We start from the raw sequence: 14,488 nt of genomic DNA on the forward strand, positions 1-14,488 counted from the left end.
TCGATATCCTGTCCATGAAAATCACAAACAGGATTGGTGACAAAGCGCAGCCCTGGCGGAGGCCAACCCCCACCGGAAAGGAAGACGACTTACTGCCGAGGACCCGGACACAGCTCTCGCTCTGGGTGTACAGGGATTGGATGGCCCCAAGTAGGGACCCCCTCACCCCATACTCCCGCATAACCCTCCACAAGACCTCTCGAGGGACCCGGTCGTAAGCCTTCTCCAAGTCCACAAAACACATGTAGACAGGTTGGGCAAACTCCCAAGCCCCCTCCAAGATCCTTGCGAGAGTGAAGAGCTGGTCGGTAGTTCCACGACCAGGACGAATTCCGCATTGTTCCTCTTCGATCTGAGGTTCGACTATCGGCCGGACCCTCCTTTCCAGCACCTTGGAGTAAACTTTCCCTGGGAGGCTGAGTAATGTGATGCCTCTATAGTTCGCACACACCCTCTGGTCCCCTTTTTTGAATATTGGGACCACCACCCCAGTCTGCCACTCCTTCGGCACTGACCCAGACTTCCACGCAATGTTACAGAGGCGTGTCAACCAAGACAGCCCCTCTACACCCAGCGCCTTCAGCATTTCTGGACGGATCTCATCAGTCCCTGGGGCTCTGCCACTGTGGAGTTGTTTGACTACCTCAGTGACCTCCTCCAAGGAAATTGACGACCCCCCATCATATTCCGGCTCTGCCTCGATCGTAGAGGGTGGATTAGTCGGGTTCAGGAGTTCCTCAAAGTGCTCCTTCCAACGCTCAACAACCTCCTCAGTTGAGGTCAGCAGTGTCCCCTCCTTGCTGTATACAGCTTGGATGGTCCCCCGCTTTCCCTTCCTGAGGTGTCTGATGGTCTTCTAGAAACACTTTGGTGCCGACCGAAAGTCCTTCTCCATGGTTTCTCCGAACTCCTCCCACACCCGCTGCTTTGCCTTGGTCACGGCCGAAGCCGCAGCCCTCCGGGCCAGTCGATACCCTGCAACTGCTTCTGGGGTCTCCCGGGCTAACATATCCCGGAAGGCCTCCTTCTTCAGTCGGACGGCTTCCCTGACCACCGCTGTCCACCACGGTGTCCGAGGGTTACCGCCCCTTGAGGTACCTATGGCCCTCAGGCCACAGCTCCCAGCCGCAGCTTCAGCAATGGAGGCTTTGAACACCGACCACTCATGCTCGATGTCCCCAACCTCCACAGGGATGCCTGAGAAGCTCCGCCGGAGGTGGCAATTGAAATCTCTCCAGACAGGCTCTTCCTCCAGACGTTCCCAGTTCACCCTCACTACACGCTTGGGTTTTCCAGGTCTGTCCAGAAGTTTCCCCCGCCATCGAAACCAGCTCACCACCAGATGGTGATCAGTGGACAGCTCTGCCCCTCTCTTTACCCGAGTGTCCAAAACGCATGGCCTCAGATCAGATGATACGATAACGAAATCGATAATCGACCTTCGGCCTAAGGTGTTCTGATGCCAGGTGTACTTGTGGGCATCCTTGTGTTCGAACATGGTGTTTGTTATGGACAAACCGTGACTAGCACAGAAGTCCAACAACAAAACACCACTCTGGTTCAGATCGTGGTGGCCATGCCTCCCAATCACGCCCCTCCAAGTTTCTCCATCATTGCCTACGTGTGCATTGAAGTCCCCCAGTAGGACAGTGGAGTCCCCTGCAGGAGCCCCCAAAAGGACTCCCCTCAGGGTCTGCAGGAAGGCCGAGTACTCTGAACTGCTGTTCGGTGCATAAGCACAAACCACAGTCAGAGTCCCCCCCCCCACAGTCCTAAGGCGCAGGGAGGCGACCCTCTCATCCACTGGGGTGAACTCCAGCACAGAGGCGTTCAGTTGGGGGCTAGCTAGTATAGCCACACCTGCCTTACGCCTCATACCGTGAGCAACTCCGGAGAAGAACAGGGTCCAACCCCTATCCAGGAGTTTGGTTCCGGTGCCGGTGCTGTGCGTGGAGGTTAGCCCCACCAGGTGTAATTGGTATCGCTCCACCTCCCTCACAAGCTCTGGCTCCTTCCCCCCCAGCGAGGTCACGTTCCATGTCCCCAGAGCCAGCCTTTGCCGCCCGGGTCCGGTCCGTCGGTGCCCCCCGCCTTCACCGCCACCTAGTTGGCAGCGCACCCGACCCGGACAATTCCTCCCGCGGGTGGTGGGTCCACGGGACGATGGAGGAGGAGATGGTGTTTCCACGTTGCTTATTCGGGCTGGGCCCGGCCGGGCTCCGTGGTAAGTCCGGCCACCAGGCGCTCGCAGGCGGGCACTCCGTCTGGGCCTGGCTCCAGACGAGGGCCCCGGGCTTCCTCCGGGCCGGGTCTCTCTTCCTTTTGGTTGTTTTGTCATCAGGGTTTTTGCCTGTAACCCCAGGTAGGGGGGCTAGGGGGTACTACCACTTGCCCAAGGTGGACCCCCAGACTAGTGGAGGGAAGGAGGCGTCTTACTTCTCCATTCTAGTTTTGCAACTAGCCACTGCCCAAGTTACACCAGACAGTGGCGGAGAATTTCCAAAAGCAAATGCGCCTATTTGGCAATATTTCGGATTTAACCCCAAAGATAATAGGGGACTTGATAACATTAATGAGGCAATGTGTAAACTAGAGCCATTTCTTCCTCTCCTTACTCTTGTCGTGTCACAGTGTGCGAGGTGTATAAAGTGTATGTTAATGATAATAATTATTTAAGTTAATGATAAATAATAATTCAAGAAAAAAGACCGCTGGTATCGGTATCGGATCGGTATCGGCAGATATCCAAATTCTGGTATCGGAAAAAAAAAAAGTGGATCGGTTCATCTCTAACACACACACACACACACACAGCCCTCATAGCCCTCAGCCCTGATATAATTTAATCTCTACAAACACACAATAAACTCCCACTGCTCAGGAGAATTTCATCATACATGCACAAACACTCTCAGCTGGGGCACCTAACATCCACACACATCCACACACACACACATTGGAAGACGTTTTGCAAGTTTTCATCTAATCCACATGTGTGTCTCTGTCACAGACCATGTTTCAAACATATCCCACATTAACTGTATACTTCACATACAAAAAGGTGGCTGAATAGTTTCTACTTATAGCCTGAATGACCGCTCACTCTCTATCCCTCTCCAACTCTATAGATTGGCCTATCACTGTATATATTACAGAGGCAGGAAACAGTGCAATACATATTTAATGTCCGCCAGCCCAAATGGCAATTTGGTGGCAGCAAACTGCAGTGCAAGAATAAGACGGATATTACACACACACACATACATTCAACAGAGTTAGTGAGAAAGCTAATGAACTCCCAGACAGAAAAACAAAACAACTGTGTGTGTATTAGATCATTGGAGCTAGGAATAGAACTAGAACTAGAACTTTCTGGGTATTCAAAGCTTGTCCACAGTCCATCTCTCACTGTGATGTGTGTGTATATGTATGCAGCAGGTGGGAGTATCTGAGCTGTTTCTCGCCTAAACCTAATTTGCACCTCTGGAAGTTCCAATTTGCACCCTGAGACATGATACTACTCATCACATCACTCCTGACCAGACAAGAACATGAATGATGGACAAGCAGACTCCCGCCTGCCCCTCAACTTTATACTGTCCCCACTCCCCAGGGGGCTCTGCAGAGAGAGACCAAGCGTAAATGTTGAATATATCTATACTTCTATATCTGACTGGTATCATTAGGATAATATCAGTCTCCCCCATCCACTTTTCTACAGTAATATGCCAATAGGCCTGTGTAGAAGAGGTGGTTTGGAGCTATGCTACAGTGGTGAAGTTGTCTTGCCTGAGACGTGCATCACATACAGTACTCTCTCTCTCTCTCTCACACACACACACACACACTCTTTAATGAGGTAAATGTCATGGATTTCTGAGTAATTTAGTAATGGATTTCTGCTCCTCTGCCGCCTGTGGTAATATCTGCAGATTTCTCTTCATTCTGCCATGGAGCCAAGGGGATGTCTCCTCCTCCTCCTCCACCTCCTCCTCCTCCTCCTCCTCCTCCTCAGCAGGCTTCTGGTCTCGGTCTGGCCCACGCACTAATTACCATCTAATAATCCACGCGGGGAAAGACTAGTCAAATGCCCTCTCCCATGTGCATTTCTTGAAATCTTCTGCCTGAATCTCATTCTGTAATTCTGTATCTCATACTAATCCTACTCTCCCATTATGACCTTGTCTGTCTGGTTGTCTGGTCCATTCTTCCAATCTGATGCATACAACACCTCAAGGGCACAACGATAGGCAATGATTGCCTGGGAAATCACTTGTCAAGTAGCCTGGCCCGGTCTCGAACCAGAGACTTTTTGATCACTGGTTGGATGCTCTAACCATGGGCTACCTACCACCCCACTCTCTCGCTCTCTCTCCCTCCCTCTCTACCTACCACCCCTCTCCCTCCCTCCCTCCCTCCCTCCCCCTCTCTCTATCGCCTTTATTCTGTCCTGTTGGGTCCTAGCCTCGTCTGTGTGTCCAGAATGTTTGGGTGTGTTGTGTGGTGACATTAATACAGCACCCCAGTGTATCAAATACATAAAAGCTTAGCCATTAGTGTTCAAACACTCTTCAAACCAAACTGGCAAACAGCTCAACATATCATTGAGCTACAGCATATGTCTAAGTCAATGTCTGGCCAATTAGCCTATATCACAAGTTCAGATGACTTTCCCCAGCAAAGAATAACACAAAACAGACATTTTTGTTCTAGCCTACCTGGGCTGCATTCAACTTGACATTGTATGTTTCTGGACTATGACCACCTGCACCGCCCTTGTCCGCTCCCCCACTTTGAAAAATAGAGGAGGTCGCCTACAGTATTGAGATGCACCCCCGTCCACTCGCACGCCACTCGTGCGAGTTTAGGGGAAGAAATAAGCAGCATACTATATACCCCCGTAGTTTTGAGGCAACCTACGAGTTTAATTGCACCAAATGCGGTGTAATCGGCATGTCATCCATCCAAAAGCCGATGCTGTCATCGTCTTTACGCACCACTGAAAAGATCTGATTAGCAACTTCACCGAAGTGAAACAGACTACGGATCCTTAATGAGCTTTGATAAGGGGGTACGAAATAAATCAGTCTATAGAGCTACCAAGATCTATAAGATTTGAGACAAAGTCTGAGATAAATTAATTTTCCTCCCAATGAAATGTCATGCTATTTTTCCCAAAAAGTATTTCAATCATATTCACCTGAAAGTAATGATTTCCTCTCCATTTTCCGTCCGCTAATTCTCACAAATTGAAATGGTAACAGATGCATGGACGTTTTTCTAACAGTTTCAGATGCGATGAGACGGGGAGATAAAGCTGGATGGAGAGCCGGACGAAGACGGGGAACTGTGCCTGAGTTCCACAGTCATACAGGTTGCTTCCTCAAGAGGGGTGAGGGTGGGAAAGAGAATTTCTCCGACTCTGAGGGCACCACCCCCCCCCCCCCCCCCCCCCCTCTCCCTCTCTCTCTCTCTCTCTCTCTCTCTCTCTATACATACATATATATATATATATATATATATATATAGGCTATGTATATATATATATAGGCTATATACACTGTATATCCATATATCTCCCCCCCACCCTCTCTCTCTCTCTCTCTCTCTCCATCTCTCTCTCTCTTTCTCTCTCTCTCTCTCTCTCAAAGCATCAACTCCATTTGTTGCCATAGGGACCAAAGAGCACAATGAAGGATGAATCATGATATGATTAGAAATACATGTCTATAAAACTGTTGTCCCCTGTTTGGTCAAACATAATGAAATCGTCAGAAAACCTTGCCCGTGATATTTCCGCACTAGTGTAAACTAGGCTACTTCTGTCTGCACCCTTGAACAAAGCTGGCTTCTTGGTCTAATGGTAAATGCGTGGGCTTGGCGCGGGGGAAAGAACAGTCGCCTAAGATCGAGATGTAGCTGGCCATATAAGGCAATTTATGACAGGGAATGCGATAATGTTCGTATCTTGTTTATCTGGGTGAAGCCCACACATGCCACAGAGAACTATAGGCCTAGAACATATGACTGATTATGAAATTATGGCCCCCTGGGCGCAGACACGTAAGCCCCCACCCACTCATTTCATTTATCGCATTTTTTAATTTGTCCAAAGAGACGGCATTCAATTTGGGGGGGAAAAACGAGAAAACTCACAATAAAAGCAGCTTTACCCAGCTCGGTTTTGACTCGAGGGACCTCAACTCTGTGTGGAGGACTTGCTTTTTGGATTTCTCCCCAAAAGAGTTGAGGGGCCCATATTGCATACTCAGACCCTCTAAAGTCCAATAGATAAAAGCTCAATTAAAAAGTATCATGATGAATTCTTTCTTGTGACGTCTAACGTGAATATTTAGGCTATCGTTTCAGTTTTTCAGCGGGAATTTGGGGGCTCTGTTATTGGCATGAATGACTAATCCCTTTGACTATGCGACAAGAATTGCAAAGAGTCCCCTGGGCCTGGGCCCCGTTCGGTAATATGCCTTTGGCCTATAACACAAAAGTAGGCTATTTGAGAGTTGAGATGAGCCGAGTGATCTCAAATCACTGCTACTGACATAGGCTACTGCGGGATCAAGGTCTACACATAGGTCTACACATAGGTCTACACATAGGCCTACACATAGGTCTACACATAGGCCTACACATAGGCCTACACATAGGTCTACACAGTACCATGCTGCCCTCTTCAGACGCTAATGGAGCATGACCATTCGGTAGCTTCTGAATAGAAAAAGTAGGGTAGGCTACTCGAGGAGGTGGGGTGATCGTTATGTCCAGGGCAGTCCCTTTATTATCAAGGCACATTCGATATGTCTGCCATAAGGATTTTAAATTAACAGGTAGGCCTATGATCTTATGCTGCGTCTGGACTCCTTGTAGCGCACCCAGTCATGTTTAAGCGCGACGCGGACGACCTAGTGCGCCGCACCGTGGGGCGGCCCCGGAGTCTTAAACGGAAGTCATCAATGATGTTCACAGGTTAGGAAACGATCCTGGGATAGTTCAGTTTTTCATTGTTGTGTGGTGGACGGTCGGAGTAACCGACTGGTATCAACACTAGCCCCGGGAAAGACTAACTGAAAGGCGGGGAACTACAAATGCGACCCTATAAATCTGCTGATTTGAGACTTTGTTGCTATTGGATGCAAACGACAGGTTAGCTGACGTTAGAAGTTACATATAGCCTAGCTGGTTAGCCATATAACGTCAGTAGCCTACCTTGAAGCGGACGAGCCTGACAGCGGCGCACTCAGTGCCCTGCCTAGTTAGCCTTCATCATCGGCCCGAAGACAGTACGGAAAAGTTGGATTATTCTCATCATGAAGAAATTATCGACATGACCATGGACACATACTGATATTGAATGGTTATTCTACAGGTATGTTCTCCTACTAACAAGCTTGTTTTCATCTTTATGTCGCATACACAAACAAGAACTATCCCTGTAAGTTGGCTAGCTAGCTAGCTGGGTTACTTGGCTAGCAGAGCAGTTTGTGAGCTAGCTACCCAAGGCCTCTTTCCGGGAGCTGGCTAATTCCTGGAAGGACGCCGACACTGACTAGCTAGCTGACGTTAGTTGGCATAATATGGTTAGATATAATAGTTGCACGGAAGTATAAGTTGTATAACAACGAGTGCTAGCTAGTTACTAGAACAACCGCATAAGCAAGTCGAGTTCGCCCACCTAACTATAGTCCAGTTTAGCTAACGTTAACTTAATCTTCTATAGCTAGCAGCTAACCTTAGATAGCTGAATCAACTAGCTTGTACTTAGCGGGCCAGTCTAATCGCTGAGTGGAATTTAATTTTCCCCAGTATGTGTTAGCTAGCACTATCTAGGTAGCTCTACGTTAGCTGAAGTTTGTGTTTCATTTGGTCAAGCTTGCTACTAGCAAGTAGCACGTTGCTAGCTAGCTTGCTAACTTATTCATCTAGCTAGACTACCGAAAAGTGTTTGAGCCCAAGATTACGCTAACATTACACATCCTTGGAATCTCATAGTCCCGTCTGCTTTAAGAAACTTGCATAATGTTACTGTCCTTAGCTAGACACCTTGTGGGACGGGGTTTAATGGGATTGTGAACTTGGGTTGGAGTTGATATGTTAAAGCTAAACCTCTTCTCTAGACTGACGCGATCCCTGCAGGGACGTGTCATGTGATGGTTACGAGTAAACGATGAAACGCTGGAAGAATGTGGTGTCTGTGAAATATGAGATGCTCTCAGTAGAATGCTTAGCTGGCTCTTTTGTCATTAAACACTTAAAGTGCATCGTTTTGTTTGATCTCTGTAACGGAACGTCTCAATATCTTAATTTGATAATTTGGCGATTAAACTATTTTGTACTTTTACACAATCTGAGAGTGTGGATGGTGGCTAACATAACTAGCATATCTCTTCATATGGAAACTCTTTACACATTTGTTGTAGAACCTGTTTTAGGTTCAACTAAGCACGTCATCTATATGGATTCAGCAATCTGTCACTAAAGGATGAACATATTTCCTGCAGGTAGATGTTAGTTTGCAGTCTGTGCTGTTGGCATCAGTGTCGTTTGTTGTGTTACGTTGCCCATGGATATGTAATAAAACCTTATCAAACGCAAATGTTTAAAATTCTCTCCTCTCCTAACTGCTCTGTCTGGACTGCAGGTGAGAAGGAGACATGAGGAGTAGCAGGACTACCGAGGCCTTGGTGCAGCCTACTGGACAGGACAACAGCCGAGGTTAAGCTATATTCTATTCGAATAGTTGTTATATTCTATTTGACTATTCTGTTCTTCTCAACTTCTCTGCACATATTCAAACTATTGAAATACCATTTTACTGGTACCCTGAAGCAGGGATGATGGGAGTCCCATCCTTCACTAGATCTAACATGTAGGCTGTGGGTTTAAATGGGTTGGGTTTTCATCTCCGAGATGTTGGTCTTTCTCTCCCTACAGAGCTGTCAGCTGCATGGAGAGGTTTGAACCAGACCAAAGCTGCAGTAAGTTAAACTAATACACCTTCACCCTCACACACACACACACACACACGCACACACACACACACACACACCCCTTATCACATGAACATCTGTTTGAGTAGACTAGACAAATTCTTCCCATACCACATTCACTCACATTGACACCTACGTGGAAAGTATCAAGCTATGTTAATCGTTTAACATAGATACGCTTGTAGACTCGGTGTTGGTTTCCAACAGGCAGATCAACAGGTTGTTGGGGGTGATTGCTTTAGCAGAGATGATAATCAATGCACCTGCTAAGTTCTATTGTTGTTTCTGTCATTTCCTCATTTAGTTTTTGGTAGTTGCCGTCCTTTCCCCTTTCTGAAGACCTGGTAGAACAGTAGAATATTAAAAGGAAGTGGTCATTGAAGCGTGTTCTCCCTGCGTTCTGCAGCTGCGGCACATTGAGAACCGTCTGGAGGCGGCTCCGGGTTCAGGGGTTCAGCTGGACGTTGTCATGGATACCAAGAGGAGCTCTTCGGGCGCAACCCGGAAAGTCAGCCGCAGAGGTGAGGAACAGAACACACACACACGTACGCACACACACACACACATGCACACGCACACACACACATACACGCATATACACATGACACACACACCTTAGTGTGTACCCGAAGTGTCCTTGGGTAAGATACTGAACCCCAAATTGCTCCATGTGAGTGTGAGTGTGAGTGTGAGTGTGAGTGTGAGTGTGAGTGTGAGTGTGAGTGTGTGTGTGTGTGTGTGTGAATGGGTGAATGAGAGGCCTTCACTGTAAAGCGCTTTGGATAAAAGTGCTATATAACTGTAGTACATTTACACACATTACACAAGACACACATAACTGACAGGTTTCTGCTGGCAACAGGAGTGAGAAGAGAGTCTAGCCTTTGAGCGGTAACCCCCTCCCCTCTCCTGACCCAGATGGTCGACGAACTGACGACCCCTCCCACGTGGGCGGGGCCTCCAAGGCGAGGGGGCGGAGTCGGCGCAGCCCAGAGAAGAGCTCCCGCAGCCCCCTGAGGAACACGACGCAGGACGGCAACGTCCGCAGGACCAACGGCGTGGAGTTCAAAGAGCCACTGGCCTCCTATAGGTATACACCCCCCCTCCACACACACACACACACACACACACACACACACACACACACACACAGGGGTGAAAATTAACTTCATCTACAGTCACCTGCCAAGGGGACTGTAGATGAAAAAATCTACCTATATCTATCTATATATTTTTCAGATAGCCTTCCGAAATGTAGTCGCCAATTGGAAATTTTACCTGCATTTGGCCGGTGGCAGGTTTTAATTTTCCGCCCTGCACACACACACGCCATCTACTACAACAGAACAGCTATTTTAGACTAATAACGGTCACATCTAGCCTGTAGTAGGGACTTCACACTCACATGACGTGCTCCTGGCACCCCCCACTTGAAGAGCTTATGCCTCACTTAGCTCCACAATAGCTTATTTGTTTTCCGTTAAGGTTGGCGCCGTCTGCAAACAAAGCTTGTTAGACCTGGTCTAGTCTTGCTCAGATGAGTCTGGTGGAGCTGAGCAGGCCCAGCGAATATCAGGAGAACTACGGACAGACGTCTGAATTGAGTGAACTATCCCTTTACCGTACGATGTCTCTGATCCCTCTACCCATCGTCCGTGCTTCGTCTCTTTGCAGGGAAGCCGCCGCCCCCTTTCCCCTGCCCCCCGCCGTGCCAGCCACCAGCGTTCTGCCCGCGGCTGTGGCGTCCTCCCCGCAGCCCCGCCCCCTCGCCGACCCCCTCAGCCAGCTGCTTTACCAGAGCGACACGCGGGACCGCCAGACGGAGCCGGACCTGGACAGCACGCGCTCCTCCGCCCTGGACGGCACCGCGGTCCGCTACCTCAACGACCGGCCCGCCCTGAACGCCCTGCGCTGCCCCTCCCCCCCCGCCGCACGCGTGGCGTGGGAGGCCGAGGACGGGAGGCCCGGGGCGCCGAATCGCCGCCCGGAGAGCCCGGGCCCAAGCCCGTCCTTGGCGCCACCGGGCCCCGCGACGGAGACGACGCCGCCACCGGGCCCCTCCTCCTCCAGCCCCGGCTCCGCCTCCCAGCGGCTGGAGAACCTGCGGCGCCGCCGGCCGGACGACAAGCTGGAGAAGCTGAAGGAGCGCATCCGCCGGCAGCGGGAGCAGCTGGAGGGCAGCGCCGACCGGGAGAGGCTCCTGGGATACCTGGAGCGGCCGGTGGGCGGGGCCGCCGAGGCCGCCGCCTCCTCCTCCTCCGCCACGGCCAAGACACGCAAGGTGGCGGCTGCGCCTCCCGCACCCATGTACAGAGGTAAGGCCTCCGGCCGGACACAGGAGCACACACTAGGGGTTTTTGGGGAGGCTTTTTTGGGGGGGATTTTTAAAAGCGTTTTTGTTTCACACTTGATATCGATGGTACCAGAGCATGATTGCGTCACTCACAAATTGACGTTATGCTTCGGCAAGAAGGACACAGAAAGTTAAGATCATGACATGGCGATCGCAGCATCTCAACCACACACACTAGCGGACCAAGAGAACAGCAGGATTCGGGGCGAACGCCCTGCCTACCAACAAGCCATGTGACATTGGGGCGGACTAGGTCACGGAGCTCTTTGGAATGGGAATGCGTGTGGGTTGATCTCCAGACTCAAATCTGACATGGTTTTCTATGCCTTACGTATTTCACTAGTAATCAGACATCGCGTTCCACCTCAAAGCACATCAGATGTTTCCATGAATGCTAATAACATTTAACGAATATGCAATTTACAGTAATCAAAGCGTTGGTTAGCAGCCATAGCCCTACATCTACTTTTCCATGTATCAGTGATTTTGTGATACATTTTGGACATTCATCGCATAAATTGACTTTCTACATGTAAAATTTGCTTGCGCTTACTAGCTAGCTACAGAATTTAATCACCGACGTCTCTCACTGGATTTACAGTGCAAATGTTCTATAAAACCTTTTTTTTTTTTGCCGTGGTATTGAATTGGGTATCGAGAATCGTGTAATTTAATTGGTATCATATTGAAGTTCAAAATCCTGCTAACATGATGACAGCCCTAAGACACACTCTTGCCACAACAAGAAAAAAAGGTTAGTAGTGGTTTGGGGTTAGTGTTGGTTTTATTCTAATGGAGTTATGATGACGACTGTAGCCATCCTTCCCATGTTTAAATGCTGCGTTCCGTTTGTACCGGATTCCCACCCGGGACGATGTCACATACCAATTGAATGCGTTCCTGATACAAAACACGATAACCCCACTTTCATCCCATCTTTGTAGTTGTAGGCAAGTTAGCCATTGTTAGCAATACCAGTTGATAACAACGAACTATGCTATTTTGCGCATACGAACTTTGTAGCAACATTGTTCACTGATAGACATTGGACAATATTGTGTGTACGACCAATTTACAGTAATGACACACAAATAATACAGAAGCGCTAATAAACATTCTTATTATAGGTTTCACTTATTGTTGATGCATGGAGTAGCTAACTTGATTGACATCAGCAGCTGACGTTGATGAAGTCGGGGTAGATTTTTTATCCCAAGTACAGTGGTGGAAATCCTGAGTTCAGGTGACGTATTTGATGACTAATTTTGACGTCGAACCCGAGAATCCGGACGTTTCCGATACAAATGGAACGCAGCAAAAGAATGGAGCGTTGGAGCGTCAGTTTGTGAGTAACTGTGTTTCTCTGTGTTCAGGGTTCAACAGCAGCCAGACCATGATCCGCATGCCAGATGGAAAAGTTTGGAAGGAGGAGGAGTTCCACAACCTCAGCAGAGAGATCTACAGAGACCTGTCACGCCAGCTCTCAGGTAACACACACACACACACACACACACACACACACACACACACACACACACACACACACACCTAACTAACAGGTCAGTATTGAGGTCAATATTGATAGAGTTGCAGCAGTGAGTGAGAGGGCTCTTGAGAGGCCCAGCCAGTGCATCACTGCAGCTCAATACAATAACAAGGTCACAGCAGTGGACACTGACTGGACACACAGTTGAGACCTGCAGTATCTGACCTCACTGAACACGACCGTGTTCGACGGCACCGTCTCAAAAAAATAGCAGTGCGATTTGTAGTCCAAATTGCACTGCTATTTTTTTTTCACTTGTTCGTATCACTGCACTCAGTCATGCACCTGTCCATTGTTGTATTGCTGTAAGCCCCACGGGTCAGAAAGAAAGTGTATGTATGCAAGTACAATGACATTAAAAGGAATTCTGATTCTGATTCAAAGTTCCACAGCTCAGCCAGCAGACAGGGTGTGGGACCAGTAGTAATGTGAGAGGTTCTCCGAGCTTGGAAAACATGATGTGGCCAGGCCGGGCTGATGTGTGCGGTTCTAGCGGGTGGTTCTAGAAGGTTTTCTCCAGCACGCTGGCAGGCAACCCAAGAAACTGCTTCACCTCTGGGGCATGTTACTGTACAAACCTTTTTTTTTCCCCTGCAAGAATATTCTCCCTCCTTTGTCCTGCCTGGGTAGTTGACATATTCCCGGGCGCTCGTCCAGATTATAAAGCTGTTCTTTTTGTTTCTGACCCGTTTCCAACCCAAGTTTTGGGCTTTTGCCACAAAGGACAATATAGTTAGCATATTATTAACGGTTAGCATTGTATTATATCTGGAGTAGTGTTCTTGGCTACAGTACCCCGTGTGGTCAGCTTGTCTTATGGTAGGAGGAAGTAAACCAAAAAACATTGTTGGGCGCAAATTTTCTGACACGGGTCTTATGTGTGTGTGTTCCTGTGTGCGTCTCAGAGAGGCCCAGCCTAAACCACTATAGCTCCATGTAGTGTGTCCAGAGAGTCATGTCTGTGTGTGTGTCTTTCTTTTTCTCTCTCTCTCTCTCTCTCTCTCTCTCTCTCTTTCTTTCCCTCTCTCCCTCTCTCTCTCTCTCTCTCTCTCTCTCTCTCTCTCAGAGAGCACCAGGCCCCAGCAGCAGAAGGAGAGGTCCAGGGAGAGGAAACCCTCCAAGCCCGTCAGGAAGGTCCATAAGTCGGCCTCTGTTCCTGACCCAGACACCAAGCCAGGTAGGAGCCCTTCAGCTAGGCTCTGTGTGTCTGACTTTTAGTCGGCCTGTTTCAATGCGCTCCTCGTGAACCTGTTTTTGCTCTGTGAGCCTTTGTGTTGGGTGGTGATCTAGGTTGGGGGCCTGAGTTGTGTGTTGTACTTTGAATGCATGCGTGTTGTACTGTGAGATTGCATGCGTGTGTGTGTGTGTGTGTGTGTGTGCGTTTGTGTGTCAGGCCTGGGTCCTGGCAGGCCCTGCGGTGTTAACACTCTTATACCCAGAGAAATGTCCAGAATGTGTCTCACGTGCGGGCAGAGAGCTGGCAGCTGCTCAGGGCTCAGAGACACGCCACCCTTGGAATGCACACGGCTCCCCTGTTCCAGGCCTGGTTCCTGGTTCCTGGTTCAGCCATGGTTACAGCCATGGTTA

The 14,488-nt window shown here is 49.0% G+C and overlaps 1 protein-coding gene across 1 annotated transcript in view; it reads left to right on the forward strand.

The window, feature by feature from the left end:
- Nucleotides 1-7,258: 7,258 nt before the first annotated feature.
- The window catches only part of cep350 (centrosomal protein 350), a 43,937-nt gene continuing 36,707 nt past the window's right edge, over nucleotides 7,259-14,488 (forward strand). Inside the window, exons 1-8 of the mRNA XM_084436142.1 lie at nucleotides 7,259-7,381; nucleotides 8,654-8,727; nucleotides 8,947-8,990; nucleotides 9,409-9,523; nucleotides 9,921-10,092; nucleotides 10,677-11,317; nucleotides 12,729-12,842; nucleotides 13,968-14,078. Of these exons, the coding sequence (XP_084292268.1) occupies nucleotides 8,667-8,727; nucleotides 8,947-8,990; nucleotides 9,409-9,523; nucleotides 9,921-10,092; nucleotides 10,677-11,317; nucleotides 12,729-12,842; nucleotides 13,968-14,078 (1,258 nt within the window). The 5' untranslated portion in view covers nucleotides 7,259-7,381; nucleotides 8,654-8,666. The remainder of the gene's footprint in view (nucleotides 7,382-8,653; nucleotides 8,728-8,946; nucleotides 8,991-9,408; nucleotides 9,524-9,920; nucleotides 10,093-10,676; nucleotides 11,318-12,728; nucleotides 12,843-13,967; nucleotides 14,079-14,488) is intronic.

Source organism: Borostomias antarcticus, assembly GCF_949987555.1.
Source record: "Borostomias antarcticus genome assembly, chromosome: 3".
NCBI lineage: Eukaryota > Metazoa > Chordata > Actinopteri > Stomiiformes > Stomiidae > Borostomias > Borostomias antarcticus.